This window comes from Oncorhynchus mykiss, chromosome 23, assembly GCF_013265735.2.
Source record: "Oncorhynchus mykiss isolate Arlee chromosome 23, USDA_OmykA_1.1, whole genome shotgun sequence".
Taxonomy (NCBI): Eukaryota; Metazoa; Chordata; class Actinopteri; order Salmoniformes; family Salmonidae; genus Oncorhynchus; species Oncorhynchus mykiss.
In genome coordinates, this window is record NC_048587.1 from 40359400 (window position 1) to 40378592 (window position 19193).

At 42.8% G+C, this 19193-nt stretch overlaps 1 protein-coding gene across 1 annotated transcript in view; it reads left to right on the forward strand.

Moving 5' to 3' along the window:
• The window catches only part of slc9a3r1a (SLC9A3 regulator 1a), a 37638-nt gene that overhangs the window by 16836 nt on the left and 1609 nt on the right, over positions 1–19193 (forward strand). The window contains exons 2-5 of the mRNA XM_021581026.2: positions 12991–13161; positions 14828–14981; positions 17463–17506; positions 18447–18545. Coding sequence (XP_021436701.2) covers positions 12991–13161; positions 14828–14981; positions 17463–17506; positions 18447–18545 — 468 coding nt within the window. The remainder of the gene's footprint in view (positions 1–12990; positions 13162–14827; positions 14982–17462; positions 17507–18446; positions 18546–19193) is intronic.

The window sequence follows — 19193 nt, forward strand, 5'->3', positions numbered from 1 at the left end:
CAATACCGGGATTAATTCATATTTATCCTGGGAAATACAGCAAAAATTGGAATTGCACTAGATATGAACAAGATATGTTCACTATGCCAGGGTTCTCCCCAAAAGAGGGGCGCTGTGTCACCTTGTAAGCTTAGCTGTGCCACTATTTTAAAGATTTCAGAGCGAACTAAACTGATAGAGTAACTATCATTACTAAATATTTTGATTGCCAATAACATTATGAACAGCCTGTTCTGCAATTCGCAAATTCAGAGTGTTATGTTCCACAATTAATTCCACGCATTTCAAGTAGTAGGCTATCGACACAGCGTGCACTCAGGACGCACAGAGTGCACTCTGTGTATAGTGTTGTCTAATCATACACACTTTGTAACGGCAGTCAAACAAAAGTCAAATGGACCAAATTTGCTAAGCTTACTAGATATTCTGTCATTATTTGGAGGTTATCTCCTAATTGAGTTAATGATACCAGATCAGCTCTTGAAAAAAACGGGTATTAAGAGAACTTGATATTTTCACAATTTAATCTTAACGGGGACCAACTCTGTTTAAAAAAAACAGTATCTACACTCATACCGTTTGTCGATCTCACACGTACTGGGCGTATGTTAATGTGTTCCCAGGACAGGCCTGGGATCCCAGTTATCCATGTTAATCCATATAGTGGACTACTTTTGACCAGAGCCCTATGACAATATATAGGGAATAGGGTGCAATTTGGGACACCAAGAGACAGTCATACTGCTGCTGGCTGGTTGACTGCATATGAGCTCAGTGCCCTGTTACTCTGCTATAAAGTGCATTGAAATTGAATGTGATCTTTAATAGACAAGCAGTTGTTTTTGGATGATTTTAGCTTTGTTTGAGCATTGTCATTTAAATCTGCACTTCTAGCATTACGAAAGTTCAAAGCAAACAGCTCAAATCATCCCCCAAAACATCAATCCATTTACAACCGTTTGCCTATCAAAGATTGAGAATCTTTGCTGTAGCTGTCTGAGGACACAACTCTCGGTGTTTAGAGTGCAGGTCTTTGCTGTGACAGCGGCTGGCTAGGGATCATAGGCTCAGGCCCCTTCGTCTCCCCAGGACAAAGCATCTTATTGTCAGCCTCCCAGACCCCCTGAGGACCGCCTGAGGCTGGAGCTGGGCGTGGTGACGGACACTAGCAGGATGTGTGGGGGGTGTAAAGTCCTTGTGGTGTGTAATTATAAGAGCCAGTGTTATTCTATCTTTCCTTGGGCAGAATTATTCTCTAAGCCAACATCAATGTCTGAGAGTCCCAGCAAGGACCTACACCAACAGTACCAACCTTAACCTGTCTATCTGCCAAACATGGTCATACTGACATAGTGAAGAGAATGATGAAAGAATGCGAGAGATGCACTATATATACAAAGGTATGTGGACACCCCTTCAAATGAGTGGATTTGACTATTTCAGGCACATATAAAATGGAGCACACAGCCATGCAATCTCCATAGACCAACGTTGGCAGTAGAATGGCCTTACTGAGAGCTCAGTGATTTTCAACGTGGCACCGTCATAGGATGCCACCTTTCGGGGTTGGGTTAATTGCGGAAGACACATTTCAGTTAAAGGCATTCAGTTGTACAACTGACAAGTTATCCTTGTTTTCCCTTTCCAACAAGTCAGTTTGTCAAATTTCTGTCCAGCAAGCGCTGTCCCAGTCAACTGTAATTGCTGTTATTGTGATGTGGAAATGTCTAGGAGCAAAAACGGCTAAGCTGAGAAGTGGTAGGTCACCCAATATCACAGAACGGGACCACCGAGTGCTGAAGCGCGTAGTTTGTAAAAATCATCTGTCCTCCATTGCAACACTCCCTATCGAGTTCCAAACTGCCTCTGGAAGCAACGTCAGCACAAGAACTGTTCATTGGGAGATTCATGAAATGGGTTTCTGTGGCCGAGAAGCCGCACACAAGCCTAAGATCACCATGTGCAATTCCAAGCGTCGGCTGGGATGGTGTAAAGCTCGCCGCCATTGGACTCTGGAGCAGTGGAAACGCCTTCTCTGGAGTGATGAATCACGCTTCACCATCTGGCAGTCTGATGGACGAATCTGGGTTTGGTGGATGCTAGGAGAACGCTACCTGCCCTAATGCATAGTGCTAACTGGAAAGTTGGAGGAATAATGATCTGGGGCTGTTTTTCATGTTTCGGGCTAGGCCCCTTAGTTCCAGTGAAGGGAAATCTTAACGCTACAGCATACATTGACATTCTAGATTATTTTGTGCTTCCAACTTTGTGGCAACAGTTGAGGAAGCCCATTCCTGTCTCAGCATGACAATGCACCCATGCACAAAGCAAGTTCCATACAGAAATGGTTTGTCAAGATCGGTGTGGAAGAACTGCACAGCATATACCCATCAAATACCTTTTGGGATGAATTGGAACGCCGACTGCGAGCCAGGCCTAATCGCCCAACATCAGTGCCCGACCTCACTAATGATCTTGTGACTGCTGCAGGGACTTGCTTCCATTCAATGTTCCAACAACTGGTGGAAAGCCTTCCCAGAAGAGTGGAGGCTGTTTATAGCAGGAAAGGGGGGACCAAGTTCATATTAATGCCCATGATTTTGGAATGAGATTATTGATGAGCAGGTGTCTACATACTTGTTTACAACAGTTTGCAGTTCTCCCAGGGTCAGCTCGATGAGTTGAAACAGGAGAACGGCAAGATTACAGCAATTGGTAAGTCATTTCTGTGAATGTGAATCCATGATAACAATGACGGATAAATCAGACTCGAGGGACAATCAAGGCAAAACAACAGGGTTCTGGACGGAAATGCAGAATCTCCACACGAGACCTGAACTGAGTCTGAGGACAAAGTGAGGGAAATTACCTCTGATAACTTGAAGATTGACCATAGGAAGATTTGAGGTGGAACGCGCCCACATGACTGGAAAACCTACCACTGTAATTAGTGCTTGCAATCTGGTTCAGGTTATTCATTAACACTACAGGAACAAGATCATCCACATGAATCGATCACATTTTTATAAATACTGTAGATCTTTGTTCTAAAGCTGTATCCTTACCCACTGGATGCAGTGGCTATATCCAGGAAAGCCACAGATCTGAAAGCTGGGCCTAAAATGGTATATAAGAGATCATACCAAGGATTTTGCTGTGACACTCATGTGGATGACAATAAAAATGTGTTTTATGAAATTGCTTATTCCAATTATTAATAAACATGCACCTGTTAAGAAGCTGTTAAGGCTCAATGGATTGATGAGGAATTGAAAAACTGTATAGTTGAACGAGATTGCCCTAAAGGAGTGGCTAATAAGTCTGGCTGCACATCTGACTGGCTGACTTCCTGCAAATTGAGAAATTGTGACTAAACTCAACAAAAATAAAACTATTTTGAAGCCAAGATCAATGATGGAACAAAAACTTGAGTACTTTTTAAATTAAATTATGGGAAGAAAGACATTGAACTCCGTCTTTCATTGAATCAGATGGCTTATTCATCACAACCATTTGTTGCCAATTATTTGAATGATTACTTCATTGGCAAACAGGCAGAAAATGCCAACAATGAACAAGTGAGCTGTCGTATTCATGCATTAGAAGGAAAAAAAAATGAAAAAAGCTTTGGAAGTTTGAGTTTTGTGAAGTTAGTGTGGGAGAGCTGTAAATTGTATCGGTCAAAAATGACAAAAGTCCCAGGATTGAGAACTTAGATGAAAAGCTACTGAGGATGGAAGCTGACTCTATAGCCACTCATATCTGTCATATCTAATTAATCTGACCACTTCTAATAAGAATGTGGTCAGATGAAGCAGATGCTAAGCTACAGGACTGTTTTGCTATCACAGACTGGAATATGTTCCGGGATTCTTCCGATGGCATTGAGTACACCACATCTGTCACTGGCTTCATCAGTAAGTGCATAGATGATGTCGTCCCCATGGTGACCGTATGTGCATACCCCAACCAGAAGCCATGGATTAGAGGCAACATTCACACTGAGCTAAAGGGTACAGCTACCACTTTCAAGGAGTGGGTCTCTAACCTGGAAGCTTATAAGAAATCCCGCTATACCTTCTGACGAACCATCAAACAGGCAAAGCGTCAATACAGAACTAACATCGAAGCGTACTACACTGGCTCTGACACTCGTCGGATGTGGCAGGGCTTGCAAACTATTACAGACTACAAAGGGAAGCACAACCGAGCGCTGCCCAGTGACACAAGCCTACCAGGCGAGCTAAATAACTTCTATGCTCACTTCGAGGCAAGTAACACTGAAACATGCATGAGAACATCAGCTGTTCCGGACGACTGTGTGATCACGTTCTCCGTAGCCGACGTGAGTAAGACCTTTAAACAGGCCAACATTCACAAGGCCGCAGGGCCAGACAGATTACCAGGACGTGTACTCTGAGCATGCGCTGACCAACTAGCAAGTGTCTTCACTGACATTTTCAAACTGTCCCTGACGGATTCTGTAATACCAACATGTTTCAAACAGACCACTATAGTCCCTGTGCCCAAGAACATGAAGGTAACCTGCCTAAATGACTACCGACCCATAGCACTCACGTCTGTAGCCATGAAGTGCATTGAAAAGCTGGTCATGGCTCACAACACCATTAACCCAGAAACACTAAACCCATTCCAATTTGCATACCACCCCAACAGATCCACAGATGATGCAATCTCTATTGCACTCAACACTTCCCTTTTCCACCTGGACAAAAGGAACACCTATGAGAATGCTAATCATTGACTACAGCTCAGCGTGCCCTCAAAGCTCATCACTAAGCTAAGACCCTGGGACTAAACACCCCCCCCCCCCCCCTCTGCAACTGGATCCTGGACTTCCTTATGGGCAGCCCCTAGGTTGTAAGGTTCGGTAACAACACATCCGCCACTCTGATCCTCAACATGGGGGCCCCTTAGGGGTGCGTGCGCAGTCCCCTCCTGTACTCCCTGTTGACTCATGACTGCATGGCCAGGCACAACTCCAACACCAGCATCAAATTTGCTCATGACACAACTGTGGTAGGCCTGATCACCAACAATGATGAGACCGCCTATAGGAAGGAGGTCCGAGACCTGGCAGTGTGGTGCCAGGACAACAACCTCTCCCTCAACATGATCAAGACAAAGGAGATTGTGGAATACAGGAAAAAGAGGACCAAGCACACCCCCATTCTCATCGACGTGGCTGCAATGGAGACTATTGAGAGCTTCCAGTTCCTTGGTGTCCACATCACCAACAACCTATCATGGTCCAAACACACTAAGACAGTTGTAAAGAGGGCACGACAAAACCTATTCATTGACTACAGCTCAGCGTTCAACACCATAGTAACCTCAAAGCTTATCACCAAGCTAAGGACCCTGGGACTAAACACCTCCCTCTGCAACTGGATCCTGGACTTCCTGACCGACCTCGTCCTCTGCGTTGCTTCCTTTTGCGAATAATCGGGATGTCTGCCCTGTGGGGTGTTTGGAGAATATCTTGTGAGTCCTGCTTGTTGTTGCTGAAGAAATCTTTGTCTAATCCGAGGTGAGTGATCGCTGTCCTGATATCCAAAAGCTATTTTCTTCCGTAAAATACGGTTGCAGGAACATTATGTACAAAATAATTTACAAATATTGCGAAAAAACACCACATAATAACACAATTGGTTAGGAGACTGTAAAACGGCGGCCATCTCCTCTGGCACCATTTCTACTTTGACTCTCTTCTGGTACCCCCTGTATATAGCCTAGCTATTGCTATTGTTATTTTACTGCTGCTGTTAAATTATTTGTTACTTAAAAATGTGTTAAGTTAACCAACAATGCTTTAAGTAACTTTTTTTTTTAAGTAAGAATTTCACTATACTGTTGTATTCGGTGCATGTGACAAATAAAATTTGTATTTGATTTATTTTTAGTCTGAGTCGAGAGAAAAGTCTTTGTCCTCAGGCCTAGAGGGAACCCAAAGTAATTATATTACCCAAGAGTGGTAAAGCGGCCTTTACTGGTTCTATCAGCAGACCTATAAGCTTGCTGCCAGCTCTTAGCAAACTGTTGGGAAAAACTTGCAGTCCTCATGACATCTGCAGTCCTCATGACTCCTTGGAGCATGTTCACGCAGATGAGCAGGGACCCTGGGCATCTTTCTTTTGGTGTTTTTCAGAGTCCGTAGAAAGGCCTCTTTAGTGTCCTAAGTTTTCATAACTGACCTTAATTGCCTACCATCTGTAAGCTGTTAGTATCTTAACGACCGTTCCACAGGTGCATGTTCATTAATTGTTTATGATTCATTGAACAAGCATGGGAAACCGTGTTTAAACCCTTTACAATGAAGATCTGTGAAGTTATTTGGATTTTTACTAATTGTCTTTGAACGACAGGGTCCTGAAACGTTTTCATTTTTTGCTGAGTTTATAAAAATACAATTTATTTGCAGGATCCATGTCCTGACTTTCAAGAATGGCTGAATTGTTTAGCCTTTTCTGGTTGGCTGGATGCAAGTTTCACCATCTAATTATTTCAGATCTACAGGAGTGCAAATTTCACCATGGCCCGTGGCAATATGTTTGCACATGAGAATTATTCAAATATGGCAAATAAGAGTTCATTCTTGCATTCAATCCATGTTGGCTTTCACGGACTACCTGAGACATGAAACAGGTGGGTGGGAGGGCATACAGGCTATCGCCAATGTATTAATGCGCAATTGGCCTAAAATGGGTAATGTAAACACTTCAACTACTTAATTTTTATTTGACACTGGGTTTCTGTGAAGAAGTACCATTTTTTTTAGGTGTGACATCATTACCTCCATCTGTTTTTATCGACAGAAGTTTCTAAAATGGAAATGCACCGCAACAGGCAATTGTCACATCTGTTTTCTATGCAAACTGTCTAAATGTCTTCAAAAAGTTAATAGAAACATGGCTACTGTTTCCCTTTTGAAATGTGATCACGCCCCTGTAAAGAAAATGTTGTGAACATTGTTAACAAACTTTTCTGATATTAGTGAAATCAAGCAACAATATTATTTTCATGGATATATCCAATTACATTTCTATAGAAAAGCTATGAAAACAGAGGAACACTGAGCATTTGCTGCCCTTCCAGCTGTATAGTTTGTAGCTTTAGTTAGCTAAATGAGATTAGTTACTCAGCCTGCATAGGAACCATTTTTTAAAAGCATAGCAACCAATTTTTAAAAGCATAGGAACCAATGTTTTAAAGCATAGCAACCATTTTTTAAATGTTTTTTTGGTTTTGGTCCTCAAATGGAAGGTTTAAAGCTGCTATTTAACCTTTTGGGCTATTTGATGAAATTCACATTGACTGAGCTATAACACACATTCTTTCTCAATGAAAGCAAGTCTTAGAAGCGGGAGATCTGTTCTGTGTGGTATTTCTATACTTCCTGTTTTAAATTTAGTTTGTCTGACTTTCAGTTTTGTACAACAGCTTCAAACAGTTGAAAATACATTATTTTTGGTTATTGAATAGGTGTTGTACAACACAGCGGTTTAGATGCAATGTATAGTATAGCGAATCATTGTATGTTTTGTCACAAACTGAAATTAGGCAAACTAGGAAATGGAGGAGCGATTTCTGCATTTTGGACTTTAATTTTTGTTTGTTTTAAATCGTATGAATTTACTTATCAAACATGCAGAAAGCATTACAGGCATCAGGAGCAAATGTAAATGAAGTGAAAGTGCCGCTTTTGATTGGACAGTGAGTTTGAGGCATTGTTCTTGATCTGTTTCACATTGAGGAGGCTCTAAGGATGCTCTTAGCCCAGGGCTAAGGTGCAGTGTGAACATGCCTGTTGTGTATTTGCTCTCCTGCTGTGTGTCTGTCTTGGGCTGATTCTCTCTATAGTGGTGGTGGTAGTAGTAACTGGATTAAAGAGCTCACATTGCCTTCAGGTGTCCATTTCAAACACCTTTCCAGAAACCATGCTGCTAAGAGATTTTAGATGGCTCTCGGTGCTTTCTTCTGCGTTTTGTGTACACCAGCAAACTGTGTCTCCCACACATTCAAAGTCTTGTTTGTTTGACATCATTGCTGTTGAAATGACAGTCTGGGATATGAGGTTTTCCGGGCCTCCACCCATTCTATTGTGAGTTCTAATAATTTATCATTCAGTACTGAAGCTGTCATTCTGCCCATGTTGATTTTCCTCAACAGTCAATGATTATGAAGCCAAGTGTGACTCAATAAAACATAAAATAATGACCTTCCATATTCATCCCAGGCAAACTGTCTCCATTTCATATATACTGAGTTTATTTTCTACAAGTGTACAAGTATTCTACAGCAGGGAGACACCCATCATGGGTGGCCGATCAGGATGCAAAGGTTGCTCTTAAGTGTTGGTAACAGAGAATCATTAACAGGTGACTAACAAGAACACAGCTGTAATCTCTGGAACAACCCTCTTTATCAGTAAATGGGAGGAGGGACGCTTCATTTTTATTAGGGCTCATGATGTTCTCCACTATTGCTTATATATCCTCTGGTCATAAAATGTCTCCAACTTTCCCTTATCTGTTCTTTTAGGGAAGACTGAAATGGAATGTATCATTATTACAGGATCCTCCAAGATGTCGCTAATAACCAGCGTGTTTTTGTTTCACAACGTTTTGTCCTCTATCTGACTACCTGTCTTCCCTTGCTATTCCCATTTAATGTTTAGCCGTATATATTTAAAGAATTCGCCAATCTTTGTTTGGGATTTAGAAATCTAATTGATGCCATATTGGCACCAAAAGTTCAAAGATGAACTGTATTGTAGTCTGGTTCTAAATGAGAATGTTTGCCATAGAGGGTTTGGTTGGTGCCAACATGGAGGTTAGGTTTCCAACATCTCTCTGGCCCTGGTAATGATGACCTCATTCCCCTTTCTGCTGCTACACAGTAGAATCTCCTATGTAGCTGTTATCCTGTCTCTAGTTGGATTAAATGCTTAACCCAGCGTATGGCCACTCCTGGATTAGCCCGTTATACTAAACATCAGTCAGTGCTCAGCTAGACACTCCTGGAAGCCTTGTCACTCACGAGTTTAACATACATGCTGTACTGTGTGGACTATTTGCATTGACCCCCACACACTTTACACTATGCATGGATACTTTACCCCCATCTACAGTTGCAGTCGGAAGTTTACATACACTTAGATTGGAGTCATTAAAACTCGTTTTTCAACCACTCCACAGATTTCTTGTTAACAAACTATAGTTTTGGAAAGTCTGTGTCATGCAAAGTGAATGACCCAAGTCATTTTTCCAATAATTGTTTACAGACAGATTATTTCACATATAATTCAGTGTATCACAATTCCAGTGGGTCAGAAGTTTACATACACTAAGTAGATTGTGCCTTTAAACAACTTTGAAAATGTCAGAAAATGATGTCATGGCTTTAGAAGCTTCTGATAGGCTAATTGACATAATTTGAGTCAATTGCAGGTGTACCTGTGGATGTATTTCAAGGCCTACCTTCAAACTCTGTGTCTATTTGCTTGACATCATGGGGAAATCAAAAGAAATCAGACACAACCTCAGGAAAAAAATGGTAGATCTCCACAAGTCTGGTTTATCCTAGAGATAAACGTTCTTTGGTGCGAAAAGTGCAAATCAATTCCAGAACAACAGCAAAGGACCCTGTGAAGATGCTGGAGGAAACGGGTACAAAAATACCTATATCCACAGTAAAGAGTCCTATATTGGCATAACCTGAAAGGCCGATCAGCAAGGAAAAAGCCACTGCTCCAAAACCGCCAGCCAGACTACGGTTTGCAACTGCACATGGGGACAAAGATCGTTCTTTTTGGAGAAATGTCCTCTGGTCTGATGAAACAAATTAGACCTGTTTGGCCATAATGACCATTTTATGTTTTGAAGGAAAAAGGGGAAGGCTTGCAAGCCGAAGACCACCATCCCAACCGGGAAGCACGGGGGTGGCAACATGTTGTGGGGGTGCTTTGCTGCAGGAGGGACTGGTGCACTTCACAAAATAGATGACATCATTAGGAAGGAAAATTATGTGGATATATTGAAGCAACATCTCAAGACATCAGTCAGCAAGTTAAAAGCTTGGTCTCAAATGGGTCTTCCAAATGGACAATGACCCCATGCATACTTCCAAAGTTGTGGCAAAATGGCCTAAGGACAACTCAGTCAAGGTATTGGAGTGGCCATCACAAAGCCCTGACCTAAACCCTACAGAAAATGTGTGGGCAGAACTGAAAAAGCGTGTGCGAGTAAGTTACACCAGCTCTGTCAGGAGGAATGGGCCAAAATTCACCCAACTTATTGTGGGAAGCTTGTGGAAGGCTACCCGACACGTTTGAGTGTTAAACTATTTAAAGGCAACGCTACCAAATACTAATTGAGTGCATGTAAACTTCTGACCCACTGGGAATATGATGAAAGAAATAAAAGCTGAAATAAATCATTCTCTGTACTATTATTCTGACATTTCACATTCTTCAAATAGTGGTGATCCTAACTGACCTAAAACAGGGAATGTTTACTAGGATTAAATGTCAGGAATTGTGAAACTGAGTTTAAATGTATTTGGCTAAGGTGTATATAAACTTCTGACTTCAACTGTACATATTACCTTGACTAACCTATACCCCTTTACTTGGTATATAGCCTCTTTTATTTTACTTGAAAAAATATTTACTAATATAATAAATAAATAAAACATAACTGCATTGTTGGTTAATAAGAGCTTTTAAGCATTTCACGGTAAGGTAATACCTGTTGTATTGGGCGTATGTGACAAATAAAATTTAGATTTGATAGTATGTAGAAGCAAGTACAGTGGGGCAAAAAAGTATTTAGTCAGCCACCAATTGTGCAAGTTCTCCCACTTAAAAAGATGAGGCCTGTAATTTTCATCATAGGTACACTTCAACTATAACAGACAAAATGAGGAAAAAAAATCCAGGAAATCACATTGTAGGATTTTTAATGAATTTATTTGCAAATTATGGTGGAAAATAAGTATTTGGTCACCTACAAACAAGCAAGATTTCTGGCTCTCACAGACCTGTAACTTCTTTAAGAGGCTCCTCTGTCCTCCACTCGTTACCTGTATTAATGGCACCTGTTTGAACTTGTTATCAGGATAAAAGACGCCTGTCCACAATCTCAAACAGTCACACTCCAAACTCCACTATGGCCAAGACCAAAGAGCTGTCAAAGAACACCAGAAACAAAATTGTAGACCTGCACCAAGCTGGGAAGACTGAATCTGCAATAGGTAAGCAGCTTAGTTTGAAGAAATCAACTGTGGAAGCAATTATTAGGAAATGGAAGACATACAAGACCACTGATAATCTCCCTCGATCTGGGGCTCCATGCAAGGTCTCACCCCGTGGGGTCAAAATGATCACAAGAACGGTGAGCAAACATCCCAGAACTACACGGGGGGACCTAGTGAATGACCTGCAGAGAGCTGGGTCAAAAGTAACAAAGCCTACTATCAGTAACACACTACGCCGCCAGGGACTCAAATCCTGCAGTGCCAGATGTGTCCTCCTGCTTAAGCCAGTACATGTCCAGGTCCGTCTGAAGTTTGCTAGAGAGCATTTGGGTGATCCAGAAGAAGATTGGGAGAATGTCATATGGTCAGATGAAACCAAAATATAACTTTTTGGTAAAAACTCAACTCGTCGTGTTTGGAGGACAAAGAATGCTGAGTTGCATCCAAAGAACACCATACCTACTGTGAAGCATAGGGGTGGAAACATCATGCTTTGGGGCTGTTTTTCTGCAAAGAGACCAGGACGACTGATCCGTGTAAAGGAAAGAAGGAATGGGGTCATGTATCGTGAGATTTTGAGTGAAAACCTCCTTCCATCAGCAAGGGCATTGAAGATGAAATGTGGCTGGGTCTTTCAGCATGACAATGATCCCAAACACACCACCCGGGCAATGAAGGAGTGGCTTCGTAAGAAGCATTTCAAGGTCCTGGAGTGGCCTAGCCAGTCTCCAGATCTCAACCCCATAGAAAATCTTTGGAGGGAGTTGAAAGTCCGTGTTGCCCAGCAACAGCCCCAAAACATCACTGCTCTAGAGGAGTTCTGCATGGAGGAATGGGCCAAAATACCAGCAACAGTGTGTGAAAACCTTGTGAAGACTTACAGAAAACGTTTGACCTCTGTCATTGCCAACAAAGGGTATATAACATATTATTGAGAAACTTTTGTTATTGACCAAATACTTATTTTCCACCATAATTTGCAAGTAAATTCATTGTACGATTTTTAATGTGATTTTCTGGATTTTTTTTCCCTCATTTTGTCTGTCATAGTTGAAGTGTACCTATGATGAAAATTACAGGCCTCATCTTTTTTAAGTGGGAGAACTTGCACAATTGGTGGCTGACTAAATACTTTTTTTGCCCCACTGTATATAGCTTGGAGCAAGTATTCTTAGAATTAAACTGCACTATGCTTGCTTGGTCAGTGACTACTAACAGCAGTTGGTCCAATATTGTTAATGTCTATTTTCCTTGCTATCTGTCTCTGTTCCTCATTTCCACTAATAAAAAACTGGGGGAAGTTTTCCTTTTCCCAGATCCCTCTCTGTGGCGTCAACCTGTCAGGGAATGTTCCCTCTGTTCTTTAGTACATTGAGAACACAAACTTTGCTTCTTGGTCTTTGGATGGTTGCTGAATGCTACAACACTCTGTCTCTGGATATTTGTCACACTAATGGTGTTCTAACCTGATTTTAAGATCTCCATTTCATGTCAACTGTTGCTTTATCATTTGGAGTTGTTGGGTGCTTATTTTTTTTCTTTGCTAATCACAATCTGTTTTGAGGAATACGTCTCTGAGTGACAAGATGGGATATGTCTCTGATTGGCCAGATCTGCTCACTCCATGTAACAGTGTAGATGTGCTGAATTAGACATTCTCTCTCTCATCGATCTGTGTGCTTAACTAGATCTGTTTTCCCTGTCTGTCCGCAGGAATCGAAGGCAGAGCTGCGTCCTCGTCTTTGCTTGCTGAAGAAGGGTGCGACGGGCTATGGCTTCAACCTGCACAGTGAGAAGTCTAAACCAGGCCAGTACATCAGGGCTGTGGACGAGGACTCTCCTGCGGACAAGGCTGGCCTCAAACCCCAGGACAAGATATTACAGGTACATCTTTACTGTACATTTTCCTTTACACACACACACACACACACACAAAAACAGCGAATCTGTACATTATGTTTTTATAAACCCAACTACTTAGCAGCAGTATCCCTATCTCTAGGCCAGATTAGGAATGCAGGGCAATATTCTTCTGGTACGGTCTGTACCGGGGGGGGGGGGGTTGCCTGACTGGTGGGAACGTGGCTTGTGCTAGAGGAGGAATGTGTGTTATAATCCCATTACATCAGTGGCAGAGTGGTCAAATCAAAATCTAATTTTATTGGTCACATATATTTTGCAGATGTTATAACAGGTGCAGCGAAATGCTTATGTTTCGAGCTCCAATAGTGCAGTAATACCACACAATATACAGAAATCCCCCCCCTCCCCCCAAAATTAAAAAATTAAGAAATATCAGAATGAGCAATGTCATATTCCGGAATATAAATATCTATTTAATGTTGTGTATGGGCCGTATATCAATAGAAAGGTGTGTATGTGTGTACAGCAGTAGCTATCTAGGATGAGCTTAGACTAGAATACAGTATGTATTGAAGTGGGTGAAACACTATGTAAACATATAATTAAAGTGACCTATGTCTATACGGCAGCAGTCTCTAAGGTGCAGGTTTGAGTAACCGGAAGGTAGCCGGTTAGTGACAGTGACTAAAGTTCAGGGCAGGGTACTGGGCAGAGGCCGGCTAGTGACAGTGACTAAAGTTCAGGGCAGGGTACTGGGCAGAGGCTGGATAGTGGTGACTATTTAACAGTCTGATGGCCTGGAAATGGAAGCTGTTTTTTTTCAGTATCAGTAATAGCGATCAGTACTGGGATTAGGCAATGCACTACTGGGAAGTGTGTGAGAGTGAGGTAAAAATAGAGGGAAAGTAAGGTAGAGAGGGTTATACAAGGCCTGTGGTGTTAGTGTGTGTGAAGGGGAAACAGTCTTTTGTCCTTGGCCTTTTTTATTCTGTTTTTCGGGCTCTTGGTCCTCATGTTGTAATACTACCAGTTAATCCACTAACCGTGTCTCTGACCTGCATTACACTCCAGTTACACTGACTTCAGTTAATCCACTAACCGTGTCTCTGACCTGCATTACACTCCAGTTACACTGACTTCAGAGACACGGTTAGTGGATTAACTGACCTGCATTACACTCCAGTTACACTGACTTCAGTTAATCCACTAACCGTGTCTCTGACCTGCATTACACTCCAGTTACACTGACTTCAAACGGTGTGTAACAAAGGTCACGCTTTACGGCTAATGCTTTACACTAACCAGGGACATGTTAGTGAGCTACCATTCTTACGTATGGTAATACACACACATGGAGGAATGGGATCAGGGAGAGGGTGTATAATGGCTCTGTTGTTTGATCAAATGGTGGGAGTCTGTGAGAGATTCCAGATGGTATTTTCTCCCGCTGGAGTTCGACAGGCAGTCCTCCGTCTTGTGGCAGAGCTTAGTTCCTACAGCGCCCCGAACCGTTTAGTTCAGTTTAAACCTCCGTGGGAGGACTGGACTGTATGTTATAGTCCCTAACCACTACACCACCCACAGCATGGCTGCATTCACATCAAGTCTATTGTCTCACTGTTCTGGATGTACTGGACAGCTGTACTTTGATAACATAATTCTTTCCTCTTCTCTCCCCAACCCCCAGGTTAACAGTATGTCAGTAGTAGGGATGCAGCACAGTGAGGTGGTAGCAGCCATTAAGGCCGGGGGAGATGAGACCAGTCTACTGGTGGTGGATCGTGAGGCAGAGGCTTTCTTCAACAGCTGTGACATCATTCCTACTGAGGCCCACCTTACAGGTACACACGCATACACACTATTTAATTGGAAAAACAAGACAGACGGGGGGGGTAGGACACGCGGGTGGACACGCGGTCGGTAGGACGGGCGGCCGGGCGGTCGGTACGACGGGCGGGCGGGCGGTAGGACGGAAGGACACGCGGACGGACGGGCGGACGGAAGGACATGCGGGCGGGTGGGAGGGACGGACACGCGGGTGGTCACGCGGACGGACGCAGACAGACAGGCAGAGGGACGGACAAGCGGGTGGTCATGCGGGACAGGCGGGCGGACGGACGCAGACAGACAGACAGACAGGCGGACGGACGCAGACGGGTGGAGGGACGGACACGCGGGCGGGCGGGCGGATGGACGGGCGGACGGACGGACGCAGACAGACAGGCGGACAGACATGCAGGCAGGCACACATCTCTCTCTCTCTGTGTGTGTAACATACATACATACATACATACATACATACATACATACATACATACATACATACAGTGGGACAAAAAAGTATTTAGTCAGCCACCAATTGTGCAAGTTCTCCCACTTAAAAAGATGAGTAATTATAATTTTCATCATAGGTACAATTCAACTATGACAGACAAAATTAGAAAAAAAATCCAGAAAATCACATTGTAGGATTTTTAATGAATTTATTTGCAAATTATGGTGGAAAATAAGTATTTGGTCACCTACAAACAAGCAAGATTTCTGGCTCTCACAGACCTGTAACTTCTTCTTTAAGAGGCTCCTCTGTCCTCCACTCGTTACCTGTATTAATGGTACCTGTTTGAACTTCTTATCAGTATAAAAGACACCTGTCCACAACCTCAAACAGTCACACTCCAAACTCCACTATGGCCAAGACCAAAGAGCTGTCAAAGGACACCAGAAACTAAATTGTAGACCTGCACCAGGCTGGGAAGACTGAATCTGCAATAGGTAAGCAGCTTGGTTTGAAGAAATCGACTGTGGGAGCAATTATTAGGAAATGGAAGACATAATCTCCCTCGATCTGGGGCTCCATGCAAGATCTCACCCCGTGGGGGTCAAAATGATCACAAGAACGGTGAGCAAAAATCCCAGAACCACACGGGGGGACCTAGTGAATGACCTGCAGAGAGCTGGGACCAAAGTAAAAAAGCCTACTATCAGTAAAACACTACGCCGCCAGGGACTCAAATCCTGCAGTGCCAGACGTGTGCCCCTGCTTAAGCCAGTACATGTCCAGGCCCGTCTGAAGTTTGCTAGAAAGCATTTGGATAATCCAGAAGAAGATTGGGAGAATGTCATATGGTCAGATGAAACCAAAATATAACTTTTTGGTAAAAACTCAACTCGTTGTGTTTGGAGGCCAAATAATGCTGAGTTGCATCCAAAGAACACCATACCTACTGTGAAGCATGGGGGTGGGAACATCATGCTTTGGGGCTGTTTTTCTGCAAAGGGACCAGGACGACTGATCCGTGTAAAGGAAAGAAGGAATGGGGTCATGTATCGTGAGATTTTGAGTGAAAACCTCCTTCCATCAGCAAGGGCATTGAAGATGAAATGTGGCTGGGTCTTTCAGCATGACAATGATCCCAAACACACCACCCGGGCAACGAAGGAGTGGCTTCGTAAGAAGCATTTCAAGGTCCTGGAGTGGCCTAGCCAGTCTCCAGATCTTAACCCCATAGAAAATCTTTGGAGGGAGTTGAAAGTCCGTGTTGCCCAGCAACAGCCCCAAAACATCACTGCTCTAGAGGAGTTCTGCATGGAGGAATGGGCCAAAATACCAGCAACAGTGTGTGAAAACCTTGTGAAGACTTACAGAAAACGTTTGACCTCTGTCATTGCCAACAAAGGGTATATAACAAAGTATTGAGACATTTTTGTTATTGACCAAATACTTATTTTCCATCATAATTTGCAAATAAATTCATTAAATATCGTACAATGTGATTTTCTGGATTTTTTTCCCTCATTTTGTCTGTCATAGTTGAAGTGTACCTATGATGGAAATTACAGGCCTCTCTCATCTTTTTAAGTAGGAGAACTTGCACAATTGGTGGCTGACTAAATACTTTTTTCCCCCACTGTACATACACACATACACACATACACACACAGTTATTCAGACAGAGCAGCCTTGTTGAAGTTAATGATTAAACTGAAGTTTGGGTGGAGGACTAGCTGGCTGGCATCAGAACTAGAACAAGCCAATAGCCTTCTCTTTAAATATGAAGTCATTGCAATCGTATCCACAGTGACAGCTGTGGTGTGGAGGAAGCAAAGGTCTCTAAAGATCCGGGACAGAGGAGTCAAACCCTTTATTCAGATATCTAATTTCCACAGTATTTATTAGTCCGATTAGTCAACAATACCACTGACCTGATACAGGAGTGAAGGGAGGACTGTGGTTCCAAATAAGGCGTTTATCTGCCGTTTGTGTCTCCATTCCTTATTAACAATGTCAATAAAAGAAAATATTGTCCCACTGTTTCCTCTAGGACCTCTTCCTGAACCTGTGTCGGATGGGGGAGCAGAAGAGGAGGTGAGGAGGACTGTGTGTATGTGGTGTGAGGGCAAATCCGCTCGCCTTGTCTGTCTTGCTCGCTCACTCTCTCTCTTTTCCGAACACTCACATTTCAGAGCTTTAATTATTTAATTGGTAAATCAGAAACCTAAATAAGTCTTTGGCTAGATAAGATGGGTGTGTGATGACAGTAGGATCATCCACTATAATCATACCTCATTGAGAGCAGACGGGCTGAATGTAGGGACACTAAGTCTAACACTAAGTGTCACAAATGGCACTCTATCCCCTTAAAAGGGCACTACTTTTGACCAGAGCCCATCTAGTGTCTGATTTAAAAGCACAATATTACTTTATAGGTAATAGGGTGTCTTTTGGGACAAAGCAGCCATGACACCTGGGAACAAGCGTAGGGGATTGGTAGCGATGACATCAGTAGTGGATATAGTGAGCCAGTGTGCTCTCTCTGCCCAGCCCTGAGGGACCATGAGATTGGGAGCCTCTATAATTCCTGAAGCCTACTGGTAATTCTGTTAATGAGATGAGATGGACGAGAACTAGTCAGATAATTAGCCATCTTGCTCACTCCTACTCACACTGACTCAGAGCTATAAAGCTGAAAGTAGAGAACAAAAGCACGTAGCACATCTCAGTGGTTCTGAGCAAGTGCTGGTAAAGTCAATATTCAGCAGCAAATAAGACTGCACACAGTGATCAGTGTTGTCAGAACCAGTTGATTGAATCACAGGTTACTGTGAGTAGGGCACTGCATGGTGAATCCTGACCCCTTGTGGCTGCTGGTGATTGGTGTGATTTCAATGTACTGGAATGTGTGTTTCATAGGTGTGTTTATCTGGTGTGTGTGTGTGTGATGCAGGTGAACGATAATGTGTGATTGTCTGTACAGGTGAACGATAAGGTGTGTTTCTAATGTGTGTGTGTCCCCCGATCTCTACAGGTGGGGGTAAAGCCTAAAGTGTCCGTCAGTTCGTCTACATCCAGCGCTTCCTCCACTGGCTCTCTACCAACAGCCACTGCCAGCACCCCTCCACCAGAGGTGTGTGTGTGTGGACGTGTGTGTGTGTGTGTGGACGTGTTTAACTATACTTGTAAGAGATCAGAAGTATCCACAGCAATAGTAAACAAACATTTGGCCAACTGGGGACATTTTATTAGTCCCTACAAGATAGAATTATATTTCTAGGGGGTTTATGGTAAAGGTTAGAATTAGTGTTAAGTTTAGGGTTAGGAGCTAGGGTTACAGTTAAGGAAAATAGGATTTGGAATGGGACTGAATCGTGTCCCCACAGACTGTCATTTATTTTTTATTTAACCTTAATTTAACTAGGCAAGTCAGTTAAGAACAAATTCTTATTTACAATGATGACCTAGTTCTTGGGCAGAACCACAGATTTTTACCTTGTCAGCTCTGGGATTCGATCGAGCAACATTTTGGTTACTGGCCCAGCGCTCTAACCACTAGGCTACTGCCGCCCCCAGCGGTGAACATTTTTATCAGTGGTGTGTGTATATATATATATATATATATATATATATATATATATTTATATATTTATTTATTTATTTAACCCCCTTTTCTCCCCAATTTCGTGGTATCCAATTGTTAGTATCTTGTCTCATCGCTACAACTCCCGTACGGGCTCGGGAGAGACGAAGGTTGAAAGTCATGTGTCCTCCGAAACAC